The following is a 14,597-nucleotide window of genomic DNA, read 5'->3' on the forward strand; positions in this document are numbered from 1 at the left end:
TTCCCCTTGACCATTTTCTCTGTCCCTGCTGCCAAAAAATATCCCCAAAAGCATGATACTGCCACCACCATGTTTCACTGTGGGGATGGTATTTTTAGGGTGATGAGCGGTGTTATTTGGTGCCAGACATAGCTTTTACCTTGGTGGCTAAAAAGTTCAATTTTGGTTTCATATGACCACAGAACCTTCCTCCATATATTTGGGGAGTCTCCCACATGTCTTTTGGTTAAGTCAAAATGAGCCTTACAATTTTTGTGTGTAAGTAAAGACTTTTCTCTACCACGCTTTCATAAAGGCCACCTTTGTGGAGTATATGGTTTATTGTGGTCTTATGGACAGATACTCCATTCTGTGCTTGGGAACTCTACAGCTCCTTCAAGGTAACCGTTGATCTCTGTGTTCCCTCTTGGATTAATGCCCTCCTTGCTCAGGCTAAGAGTTTTGGTGGGCAGCCCTCTCTTGTCAGGTTTGTTGTGGTACCATGCTATTTCCATTTGATGATAAATGACTTGATGGTGAGCTGGGGGATCATCAGAGATTGTGATTTTTTTTTTTATAACCCAACCCTGACTTGTACTTCTGAACAACTTTGTCCCTGACTTGTTTGGAGATGTCCTTTGTCTTCATGGTGTTGTTTGGTTAGTGGTGCCTCTTGCTTAATAGTGTTGTAGCTTCTGTGAACTTTCAGAGAAGGTGGGTATATACCGACAGACATGTGACACTTACTGTAGATTTCACACAGGTGGACTTCCTTTCACTATGCACGTGACTTATAAAGGTAACTGCTTGCACCAGAAATTTGTAGGGGCTTCATAGCAATAGGGGTGAATACATATGGTCATGACACTTTTTAGTTATTTGAGCTCATAAATGTAATCTATGCCTGTATTTTTCTCACTTCACTTCACCAACTTAGACTATTTACTGCTTTAACATCACACATCAATTGCATCACAAACATTTTTAACACAGGATGTAATGTAACAAAATACATAAAAAAACAAGGCAGTGAATACTTTTGCAAGCCACTGTAAAGGATGAAAAATGGGAATAAAATGTTTTTGAAACATCTTGATGTATTCAATATCGAGTCTAAGCGCCACATGCAGAAATACTCTCACTTATCGCCTTTACAATTTATCAACAAGGTTATTAATGATTGCGTGAAGAATGTTGTGCCGCTCTGAATGCACCTGGGCTCGTAAATCAGCAAGATCCACTGCTGCCTACTCTTTTTGCAATTGTCGAACAATGACATCCCAGAAGAACTCAATGGAACACAAGTTCGTAGATCCTGCAGGCCATGAGAACACATTTAAGCCATGCAGGGTGCTCTGAGATGTTTTGAAAATCATAGTTTCATTTATGTTTGTGTAGCTAATGGCGCTCTATAAGTGAGTAAAATAAACAAATTAATGAACCTGTCTATTGATCCTGTGAGTTCAATTATTTCACAACTTTTTCTTTCTGATGTTTCAATTTTAATGTTGAGAAGCGTATATACAACTTTTGAGTATAAGTTTTTGATCTGAAAACTAATGTTCTTTCTACGTGACTTTCAAGAATGAGGATTCTTTACTGTATCAGCAGTGAGATTATTGACCTATCTGCCTAATAAAGTCATCAAAGTTATTTCACTAAAATAGATCAAAAGGGGCATGACAGGTATTTCTTGAGTTTAACAATGTTAGGTCACCTTCACATGTTCATGTTTGTACTATGTGTGCCATACTTTTTACATGGATGCCACGCGTACCCATTATAACTTAGGCTGCTGTGCTAGTGTCTGTGTTTTTACCCAGACTGTGACAAGTCTCCATGTTGTTTACACAGACACAGTTTTTTACCGGCAGCACAGATGACAAACACTAATAAAAGTCTATGGGTCCATGTAAAACACGTACACCACATTGGAGTGATGAGGAGGATTTGGTAATGGGACTCATCACTCCCACTCCCTCTCTAGTATGGGTAGTACTCAGGAGGATTAGCCAGCTCAGCTGAGAGAGGTCGTCTTATTGCAGACACAGAGAAGGCTAAAGGAAAAGCTTCATAGAGACACAGCTTCCAGACAGATATGGTGTATTTTCTGAGAAGAATATGTACTGAGGTTAAATGTGCTGAACACTGAGTTGCTGGAGAGCTAAGCCTGCACACATCCCTGGTAGCGTGAGTCAGAGATATGGTGTATTATTAGTGCCTAGATAGGCAAGTCTTTGTTATTTTTCAGTTGCTTTATTGTTTGCTGCATTTTGGCTGAAAATAAAATCCCCACGTTTCCTTTATATGGACTGTTTCCATCTTTGTCATGGCCAATCCGCCCTACAATTCCCCTAGCGTGTTACAACATGCATAACATAGGACTCTGATGCGCACAGAACTTAATAATATGCACTACATTTCTGGAGATGGGTTCCTGATCCAGGGATTTATTAGGAATCAGAATGAAATTATGTTTCTCATGATGGTTTTTGCCTTCTTCTGAATCAACATTACAAGTGAATTGTCTGAACTCACTAGCCTTGTGTCTTTTTATCTTACAAATTATGAATAAGCTATGAATAAATCAGGGAGGTTACGCAACATTTGTAGAGTCTCTAGGTGTTAGGGATTCTTCACATACCTTGATTTACAAATGTCTTCATTCAGTTACTGAAAATCCTATGAAGTTTTAACAGATCAAAATATTTACAGTATATGCCCCTTTCAATTTTCTGTTTATTAGATAATTTTCATAGGGGCAAAATATTAGACAAGGTGAACCTGAGTAGCCTAGAAAACATCTAAAAGCCCAATATACACGTGTGTGTACATACAGTAGGGAAAATAAGTACCGTATTTGATACACTGTCGATTTTGCAAGTTTTGGAGAGGTTTGTAATTTTTATCGTAGGTACACTTCAACTGTGAGAAAAAAAATCTTTAGAAAATCTATAAAATCACATTGTATGACTTTTACATAATTAATTAGCATTTTATTGCCTGAAATAAGTATTTGACACAATAGAAAAACAGAACTTAATATTTGGTGCAGAAACATTTTTTTGCAATTACAAAGGTCAGATATTTCCTGTAGTTCTTGACCAAGTTTGCCCACACTGCAGCAGGGATTTTGGCCTACTCCTCCATACAGATTTTCTTCAGATATTCCAGGTTTCGGATTGTCGATGGGCGAGATTGAGTTTCACCTCCCTCCAAACATTTTCAATTGGGTTCAGAGCTGGAGACTGGCTAGATCCCTCCAAGACCTTGAAATGGTTCTCATGGAGCCACTCCTTAGTTGCTTTGGCTTTGTGTTTTGGGTCATTGTCATGCTGGAAAATCCACCACGACCCATCTTCAATGCTCTCACTGAGGGAAGGCGGTTGTTGGCCAAAATCTTGGCATACATGATGCCATCCATCCTCTCTTCAATATGGTGCAGTCGTCCTGTCTCATTTGCAAAAAAAGTACCCTCAAACTATGATTTTTCCCCCACAATACTTCACAGTTGGGATGGTATTTGTGCAAGGAGGAACAGGAGGAGCACTGCCAGAGCCATGCAAAATGACCTCCAGCAGGCCACAAATGTGCATGTGTCTGCACAAATGGTTAGAAACCGACTCCATGAGGATGGTCTGAGTGCCCGACGTCCGCAGATGGGGGTTGTACTCACAGCCCAACACCGTGCAGGTCGATTGGCATTTGCCCGAGAACACAGTGTTTGCAAGATTTGACATTGACCCAGGTTCACACTGAGCACTTGTGACACACATGACAGAGTCTGGAGACACCGCGGAGAATGTTCTGCTGCCTGCAACATCCTCCAGCATGACTGGTTTGGCAGTGGGTCAGTAATGGTGTGAGGAGGCATTTCTATGAAGGGCACCACAGCCTTCCATGTGTTAGCCAGGTACCCTGGCTGCATTAGGTATCCATGCTATTTTAGAATTTTGGATAACTAGAGGAGGAAGACCTGTGAAGACTCAGATGTCAAGGTTAGATTTCAGAAAGGCAGATTTTAAGGGACTCAGAAAGAGAATTGGAGGGATCCAATGGCTGGATATCCTTAAGGACAAAAATGTCCAGGAAGGATGGGAAATCTTGAAAAATGAAATTTTCAAAGCACAATTGTTAACAATTCCGAAAAGAGAAAAGAATAGGAAGCGCTCGAAAACAGGATGAGGGCGCAGGATGGGGGGTGCACATGACAGGAAGGGGGCACAGGATGGGAGCAGCATATGACAGGATGGGGGCGCAAGATGGTAGCAGCACATGACAAGATTAGGGCGCGGGATGGAAGCAGCACACCCGGGCGTAGAATGGGTCCAATAGCTAGTATGTGTATATATATATATATATATATATATATATATATATATATATATGGGTGAAATAAGTATTGAACTCCAATTTTCTAAGTAAATATATTTATAAAGGTGCTATTGACATGAAATTCTATTGACCCATCCAATACACACAGGCAAATAAATTAAACAGTCTATAAATGATGTGTGTAACTTAATTACTGTATATATACACAATGCTGCAGGATTTCTGATTATAATTTTACTACTGGCCACTAGGCTTTATACTAGTCATACTTCGTGTTACAATAATAATGTCCCCCATCCTAGGCCCCTTACCCCTTCTAGTAAAAAATGTCCACCATACTAGGCCCCTCACTATGATAATGTCTCCCATTCTTCCTGTAATAATGTCCTCCATAATGGGTCACTTTCTGGTGTCATTTTCCCCATTCTAGGCCTCTTGTAGTAATAATGACACCCATCCTATACCCATTACAGTAATTATCCCCTATCCTGAGCCCTTCCCTAGTATAATGTCCCATTTTCTGCCACTCTTCTCCAACACATTTAAAAATAAATAAAAGATTCTCTCCCGTGCTGCCGTGATGTACGATATATATAGCCAGCACAGAGGCCGGCAGCTGACTTCGCCATGCCAGACCGCAGGGTCTCTGCTTCGCAATACATTTCAGAAGAATGTGCATCCTCAGACACATATAGAGCTGAGATAGGCACTGGCGTCGGTGGGCCCTCCTCCTGCAGGTGCCAGTCGCATTCTCTGCGACTGCATTCGTTATGCCCCTGTTCCCCCCTATATATTCACATGAAAGTAATCCATGAAATCATATGAATACAATGACCCTAATGTTACCATAAATCACATGCTAAAGTTACATAATATATATTCTAACCATTCCTCATAGCTGATTGACCTCTACTTACCGTATATATACCCATCCCAATTTTGTCAGTTGCTTATTTTCCTGACACACACTCATAACAGAGATATCTGACTTTGGGTGATGTCTAAAACACGTGTGATGCTGTAACGCAAGAACTACTGTTTAGTAATGTTGGCTTTGCTCCAAAGATATACGGTATGCAATATGATCTTATCTATGAGTGGAGCAACATGATAGAAGTTGAGATGAGGACCGTTTTAGAGAAAGAATGTAATTAGTGATAAAGTTACACTTCATAAAAAGCACTCACAGAAAAACATGTATGGATAATGGTTATCACGTCCATGACCTAGGATGCTTAACCACTGTTTTACTACTGGCAATAACTGTAGGCAGATTATCATATAGGCAGTTTGGATGGCAATAAGGATCTCCAAGGACCTTTGGCACCTAAATGGAAATCCACCACACCAGAGCTTATCTCAAGCTGACGCAGGCCTGACATAAGGCAGTAAACTCTTCAGGAGCCCAGCCACAAATATTAAAAAGGGGCCTACTGCCGTCACAGAAGACTGCAACTGTAGGTGAATGTTTTTTTCCTATGATTCTCATTTCCTCACTTGGCCCAATGAGACACCATTCCACCATCAGAGGCCTTGCTATTTTAGCTCACATCCTTATATCCTCACAGGGTCCCTGCCACCTTCTTCTCCTCCAACTCCACCCACAGTGCCCCTGTTAACTTTTGTCCTATCGTGTCTCATCTTGCTCTAGCAATCACTGCTATGTTGCCCCTCCCTTCCTATCTGCCAGTTACTGCACTGTTGTCCCTCACAGAGCTCCTATCCCCAACTTAAAAAAACGTTAATGGTACGTGCCCAAGATGAGGAATAGCAGCGTTTTTGATGCAGCACTCTGTGCTGCGTTCAAAATGTTGCATTGTACAGTGCAAGCACAGCTCATAGAATTTATAAAAATCCCATGCCCGCCGCGTGGTTTTACGAACCACAGCAAGTCTCCGCAAGAAAAATTTCCACAAGAGAAATGTATTGGATGTGGTAAATCTGCATTGTTCAGTGAACATATGTGGATTTACCTGCGTGATTAGAACCCAGCGCTTTGGACGCAGTGAAGATATGCTGAGTCCAAAGCGCTGCCACTTCCTGATCGTGGGAACATAGCCTAAAAGTTTGGCCATACTTATCGTATTAGCATTAGACTCAGATTTCCTGAAACATTAGATTGCATTTGGAACATTAATTGAAGTTAAAGCAGTTCACAGGCCGCCTCACACAGAGCTTACTGTGGGAACTGCTGCCTGTGACCTGCGGTAACCTTAAGTACGTCACCGCTCGTCACTGCAGCCGCATTCTCATGCTAAGCTCAGTGTGTCCCGGCTGGCTTGGTGAGCGGGTGAGCGGTCATGTTACGGATGTCACCGCTAACCAAATCATCTTGATATAGCAGAGTTGGGGATCATAGTGGGATCTCATCATTATGGATTAACGGCGGACAGTTGAGGAATGCTTTGAATTTTTATTTTTACATTAATAAATGTGTAAAAGAGGGTTGGAGTGTGTTTTTTTTAATTAAAGGTCTTTTCTCTCTGTGGGTGTGTCTTTATTAATTTTGACTACAGGGTTACTAATGGGGATATCTGATAGACACCACTTCACTACTAACCCTTGGGCTTGATGTTAGCGGACAGGCTGGGAAATTTTATGGCTATTGGCACCTTCCAAAAATCTTAATACCAGCCCCCAACTGTTTGCTTTCCCTCAGCTGGTTAGGAAAATTAAGAGGGACCCCACCTTTTTTTTTACTTATTTAATGAGTGCGATACATCACAGACGGTGGGTGCTGACTCCAACTTTCAGCAGCATTGGCTGGTCACGCTGATTGCAGGGAGACCAGTCGACAATGATGATTCAGCTGGATTCAGTGCCTGGAAACAGTGCTAACTGCACTGCTTTTCCCAGATGCCAGTACATGTCACACTGACGAAACACGGATCTGTCTGCCATTAGTGTGCACGTGTGTGGGATGTATTGCGGACCATGTTGCCAGCAAAGAACGGACATGTAAATGTGTTTTGCACACGGACACACGGTCCATGGAAAGACACTGACATGTGCACAGACCCATAGATTTGAATGGATCTACGTGTGTAAGTGTCTCTAGTATGTGTGAACACTATCACCACACGTACTGGAGATAATGAAGTGTGAAGGAGGCCTAAGTGTGCTACCATGGCCTGCAGTATCTTCAGACTTGTCTCTCATTGAGCACATCTGGGACATCATTGGTCACAAGTAGTGTTGAGCATTCCGATACCGCAAGTATCGGGTATCGGCCGATACTTGCTGTATCGGAATTCCGATACCGACTTCCGATATTTTTTCAATATCGGAAGTCGGCATCGGAATCGGAAGTTCAAAGTTGATTGACAGCCGAAATGACGTCATCATGATGCGTGGTGTGCGCGCATCATGATGCGCCGTCATTTCGGGCCTTCCGGGGGTCTCTGCCGGCCTGCCGGGGGGCTGTGCCGGCCTGCCGGGGGGCTGTGTGGACTGCCCGGGGTCTGTACCGGCCTGCCGGGGGGCTGTGCCGGCCTGCCGGGGGGCTGTGCTGATGTCCGGGGGTCTGTGCAAGCATCGTCCGATGGGACTACAAGTCCCATCTGGCGATGCCTGCTACCATGACAGTGATTGACACATTAGCCAATGATGGGACAGTAGTAGTCCCATCATCCGGCTAATGTGTTAAATGTTAAAAAAAAAAAAATACTACATACATACTACATACATACTACATGCATGCTACATACATACTACATGCTACATACATACCACATATATACTACATGCATGCTACATACATACTACATGCTACATACATACTACATATATACTACATGCATGCTACATACATACTACATGCTACATACATACTACATATATACTACATGCATGCTACATACATACTGCATGCTACATACATACTACATGCTACATACATACCACATATATACTACATACATACTACATGCATGCTACATGCTACATACATACCACATACATACTACATACATACTACATGCTACATACATAACACATATATACTACATGCATGCTACATACATACTACATGCTACATACATACCACATACATACTACATACATACTACATACATACTACATGCATGCTACATACATACTACATGCTACATACATACTACATATATATTACATGCATGCTACATACATACTACATGCTACATACATACCACATACATACTACATACATACTACATACATACTACATGCATGCTACATACATACTACATATATACTACATGCATGCTACATACATACTACATGCTACATACATACCACATACATACTACATACATACTACATATATACTACATGCATGCTACATACTACATGCTACATATATACCACATATATACTACATACATACTACATGCATGCTACATACATACTACATGCTACATACATACCACATATATAATACATACATACTACATGCATGCTACATACATACTACATGCTACATACATACCACATACATACTACATACATACTACATGCATGCTACATACATACTACATGCTACATACATAGTACATATATACTACATGCATGCTACATACATACTACATGCTACATACATACCACATACATACTACATACATACTACATACATACTACATGCATGCTACATACATACTACATGCTACATACATACTACATATATACTACATGCATGCTACATACATACTGCATGCTACATACATACTACATACATACTACATGCATGCTACATACATACTACATACATACTACATGCTACATACATACCACATATATACTACATACATACTACATGCATGCTACATACATACTACATGCTACATACATACCACATATATACTACATACATACTACATGCATGCTACATACAATACATACATAGACATACAGTACATATAACATAGAGTAACATACTTACCAATACTTGTCACATTGTTCCCCGAAGCCATCGTCTTTTACGGAATAAATATTAACATAACAAACCACAAAAATACTCACCCACGATCCGAAGCAGTCCACGAGTGTGTCCCACGACGATCTTGGGTAGAGAACTGCAGCATCAGCTGATGCTGCCGTTCTCTACGGGCTGCAGGAATCCAATAACGGAAGGTAGGTATCCTTCCGCACTGTATTCCTCCGCCACTTAAAAAAAAAAAGTCCCTAGTCTCACTTTATGCCATTGCTGCGTGGGAATTTCCCACGCAGCAATGGCATAAAGTGAGACTAGGGACTTTTTTTTTTAAGTGGCGGAGGAATACAGTGCGGAAGGATACCTACCTTCCGTCATTGGATTCCTGCAGCCCGCAGAGAACGGCAGCATCAGCTGATGCTGCAGTTCTCTACCCAAGATCGTCGTGGGACACACTCGTGGACTACTTCGGATCGTGGGTGAGTATTTTTGTGGTTTGTTATGTTAATATTTATTCCGTAAAAGACGATGGCTTCGGGGAACAATGTGACAAGTATTGGTAAGTATGTTACTCTATGTTATATGTACTGTATGTCTATGTATGTATTGTATGAATGTATTGTATGTAGCATGTATGTAGTATATATGTGGTATGTATGTAGCATGTAGTATGTATGTAGTATGTATGTAGCATGCATGTAGCATACAGTATGTATGTAGCATGCATGTAGTATATATGTAGTATGTATGTAGCATGTAGTATGTATGTAGCATGCATGTAGTATGTATGTAGTATGTATGTAGTATGTATGTGGTATGTATGTAGCATGTAGTATGTATGCAGCATGCATGTAGTATATATGTAGTATGTATGTAGCATGTAGTATGTATGTAGCATGCATGTAGTATGTATGTAGTATGTATGTGGTATGTATGTAGCATGCAGTATGTATGTAGCATGCATGTAGTATATATGTAGTATGTATGTAGCATGTAGCATGCATGTAGCATGCATGTAGTATGTATGTAGTATGTATGTAGTATGTATGTAGCATGTAGCATGCATGTAGTATGTATGTAGTATATATGTGGTATGTATGTAGCATGTAGTATGTATGTAGCATGCAGTATGTATGTAGCAAGCATGTAGTATATATGTAGTATGTATGTAGCATGCATGTAGTATGTATGTAGCATGTAGTATATATGTAGTATGCATGTAGTATATATGTAGTATGTATGTTGCATGTAGTATATATGTAGTATGAATGTAGCATGTATGTAGTATGTAGTATGAATGTAGCATGTATGTAGTATGCATGTTGCATGTAGTATATATGTAGTATGTATGTTACATGTAGTATGCATGTTGTATGTATGTAGCATGTATGTAGCATGTAATTTTTTTTTTTTTTTTTTTTTTTACATTCAACACATTAGCCGGATGATGGGACTACTACTGTCCCATCATTGGCTAATGTGTCAATCACTGTCATGGTAGCAGGCATCGCCCGATGGGACTTGTAGTCCCATCGGACGATGCCTGCACAGACCCCCGGAGCCTGCACAGACCACCGGCAGGCCGGCACAGCCCCCCGGAGCCTGCACAGACCACCGGCAGGCCGGCACAGCCCCCCGGAGCCTGCACAGCCCCCCGGCAGGCCGGCACAGCCCCCCGGCAGGCCGGCACAGCCCACCGGAGCCTGCACAGACCACCGGCAGGCCGGCACAGCCCCCCGGCAGGCCGGCACAGACCACCGGAGCCTGCACAGACCCCCTGGCAGGCCGGCACAGCCCCCCGAAAGGCCCGTACAGACCCCAGAGAGGCTGTACAAGGCAAAAACAGGGTTTTTCTTATTCCGATACCGGAAGTCCCATAGACTTGAATGGGACTTCCGGTATCGGAATCGGCGATACCGATACTTTTTTTTAAGATCGGCCGATCCATTCCGATCCGATACTTTGAAGTATCGGACGGTATCGCTCAACTCTAGTCACAAGTACAAAGAGAGCTGCCGACAGATTTGTGGGCCCAAGTGCACTCAGTGTAGCAGAATATTTCACACATAGCCATTAATAACCTCAGTGATAGCATGCCAAAGTGCATAAGTATGTGTATTTTTGTTCGTAATGCTCCTTTTTGAAACTGAAAAAATTTGAGCCTTTTTTGGACATTTTCTTTCCATTTTTCGTAATATGTGTATCACTAACATGTCTCTAAATTCTGTGATCTCCGTAACTCCACGACTTTTCCTTCTTGGTGTTGCAATATCAATGTTGATGAGTGTATTTCAATCTTTATGTAATTTTGTGTGATGTTACTAGTAAACAAATTCAATATTTTACCTGCCAGAGATGATATGTTTATTATGACTCCTCCTTGACCTCCATTCTTTTTGTTCATAAGTTCTAAGCCAATGTAGGTTCCTCTAATAACGGAGATCTGAAACAGAAAGCGTGGGATATGAGAATTGCAGAACAGCTCACTGTGAATATCTGATATGTTTTGATTTACAGGAATTAATACTTAAAGATTAAATAAAGATCACATCCATCTACAATAAAGTTCAAATGCATAAAATACCATTAAGTTGGAAAGACAACATGCCCTAAACCTGCCAAAGACATCCAGTTTCTTTAGGCATTATGGGGACAAATGTAATAATATGCAGATATTGCAACAATTAGCCAAATGCAACAGAACAATTATCTTTCACCCTAGTAACTAAAGTTTAAAACACTGAAAATGATCAAAATGAAATACATAATCTAATATTTTCAAACTCAATCAATATATTTTAGGTTTTAAGGGAATCTCGCCGCCAGCAGGTTTTTGCTATGTAATCTGAGTGCAGCAAGATGTCACTTACTGGGTTGCTTGTTGTTATTTTAATAAAATCATTGCTTTGCCAGTAGTAGATTATCACTATAGGACTAGTTGTCTCCTGGAATTTAGTCCTCCTGCTCTGTGTAACCACACCCCCCACCTCTGATTGGAAGCTTTCTGCCAATATGATGTGCACAGAGCTGCCAATCACTGGTGTGGGGGCGGGGTTATACAAGGCTCCAGGCTTGGACTGGTCCATAGGGTAACAGGGGAAACCCCCTGTGGGTCCCTGTGCAGTTAAGGGCCAACAAACCCCACTAAATGGGTAGTACTAGGCATAAGTCACATGAGGGAAGAGTCCTGAGGATGTCATTTGCATATTTCCAGTGCCTTCTGAGATAAGTGAAGAGTCTCCGTGAGCTCAACGAGCATTGGATTTTGGCCGCTGCAGCTGAAAAGAGGAAATCAGTAAACCGCACGACTAACGGAGCGCGAATTTTGGCTCATTTTTCATTGCATTGAAATCTCTTTGACAATATGGAAGAGGCCAGGAGCCATTTGGTGAGCTGCATTTCTTGCTACATGTTCACAGACTTACCAGTGGAAAAGCCAAACTTCACATGCCACAAATGCAAGCTTGTGTCCCTGTTGGTGGAAAAGTTGCAAAATCTCAAAGAGAGGTTAGCTACATTGAAGATCATTAAGGAAGGTGAAGAGTTCTTAGACAGAGCAGAATTATCTCTTCATGTTACAGAAAGAGAAGAAATTCGAAGTGCACCTGAAGAAACAGAGGAATGGAAACATGTGACCCAGAGAAGCAGTAGGATCGGGAGGGAGTCAGCGCCCATACTGCTAAGGAACCAGTACCAGGCTCTTACTCAGAACGATGAAGAAATAAATCAGGATAAGACTCTGCCGACAAACAGCAACCATGTACACCTTCAGAATCCTCCTGGATGGAGAAAGAAAAATGTTGTGAAGAAGAAACGGAGAGTGGTGGTCATGGACGATTCCCTGTTGAGACGAACAGAGGCCGCTATCTGCAGAATGGATATAACTTCAAGAGAAATGTGCTGTCTTCCAGGTGCAAAAATTAAAGATGTGTCTGACAGGATATCAGGACTCTTCAGACCTACTGATGACTACCCATTCCTGCTACTACATGTGGGGACAAATGACACCGCAAGAAATGACCTGGAAACCATCTGCAGTGACTTTGAAGACTTAGGCAAGAAAGTGAAAGAACTGGGAGCGCAGGTGATCTTCTCTTCCATCCTCCCAGGGGATGGCCATGGAACAGGAGGAGGAATCAGATTCTGCAGGTGAACAACTGGCTACGTCGATGGTGCCATCAGCAACGATTTGGATTTCTGGATCACGGAGTGAATTACCTATACGATGGACTACTTGCTAGAGATGGGGTGCACCTTACGAAGACTGGAAAACATGTATTTGGAAGTCGCCTTGCAGCACTCATCAGGAGAGCTTTAAACTAGAACAACATGGGAAGGGAAGCAAAAGGCCAGAAAAAGCCATACACCTGACAAATGCTATTGAGAACTCTGCTATTAGAAGAGGAAAGGAAGAACAAAGACAAAAGAATTTAAATAATAAAAGTATTGGAGAAAGAGAAACCAATCACAAACTAAAATGTTTCTATACTAATGCACAATGCATGGGCAACAAACAAGGAGAATTGGAACTACTAACGCAGGAAAAGAAATATGATGTAATTGGAATCACTGAAACTTGGTGGGACAATACACATGATTGGAATACAAGACTAGAAGGATACAACTTATTTGCAAGAAACAGACTTGATAAACGAGGAGGTGTCGCATTGTATGTTAGAAACACGTATGTCTGCAAAGAGATTGAAGCTTCAGAGACTGGGAGTTCTGTGGAAACTGTTTGGGTAAGAATACAAGGACAGAACAATGGAAAGGACACCATTGTAGGCATTTACTACAGGCCGCCTGTGCAAGCTGAAGATAGGGATGAACTCTTTATTCATCAAATGGCCAAGTTCTCCAAAAAATATGACATAGTTGTCATGGAAGATTTCAACTATCCAGACATTTGTTGGGAATCTCTCTCAGGCAAAACTATCAGCTCAAGGAAATTCTTATCCTCTCTTTCTGACAACTTTATCTTCCAAAAGGTAGGGGAGAAAATAAGGGGATCTGCTACCTTGGATCTAATCCTCATAAACAGGGAGGAAATGGTTGAGGAGGTAAAAGTGGCTGGGACCCTAGGAGGTAGCGACCATGCTATTTTAGAATTTTGGATAACTAGAGGAGGAAGACCTGTGAGGACTCAGATGTCAAGGTTAGATTTCAGAAAGGCAGATTTTAAGGGACTCAGAAAAAGAATTGGAGGGATCCAATGGCAGAAATGTCCAGGAAGGATGGGAAATCTTGAAAAATGAAATTCTCAAAACACAATTGTTAACAATTCCGAAAAGAGGGAAGAATAGGAAGCATTTAAGGAAACTAGGATGGATGAACACAGAACTTAAGCACATGCTAAAAAGGAAGAAAGAAATGTTTA

The 14,597-nt window shown here is 41.4% G+C and overlaps 1 protein-coding gene across 2 annotated transcripts in view; it reads right to left on the reverse strand.

The window, feature by feature from the left end:
* Nucleotides 1-14,597, reverse strand: part of HPGD (15-hydroxyprostaglandin dehydrogenase) — a 91,425-nt gene that overhangs the window by 34,821 nt on the left and 42,007 nt on the right. For both annotated transcript variants that reach the window (XM_073577577.1, XM_073577578.1), the window contains exon 4: nucleotides 11,567-11,663. In XM_073577577.1, the coding sequence (XP_073433678.1) occupies nucleotides 11,567-11,663 (97 nt within the window). The remainder of the gene's footprint in view (nucleotides 1-11,566; nucleotides 11,664-14,597) is intronic.

Source organism: Dendrobates tinctorius, unplaced genomic scaffold, assembly GCF_039654945.1.
Source record: "Dendrobates tinctorius isolate UK_male_01 unplaced genomic scaffold, ASM3965494v1 ptg000008l, whole genome shotgun sequence".
Lineage (NCBI taxonomy): Eukaryota > Metazoa > Chordata > Amphibia > Anura > Dendrobatidae > Dendrobates > Dendrobates tinctorius.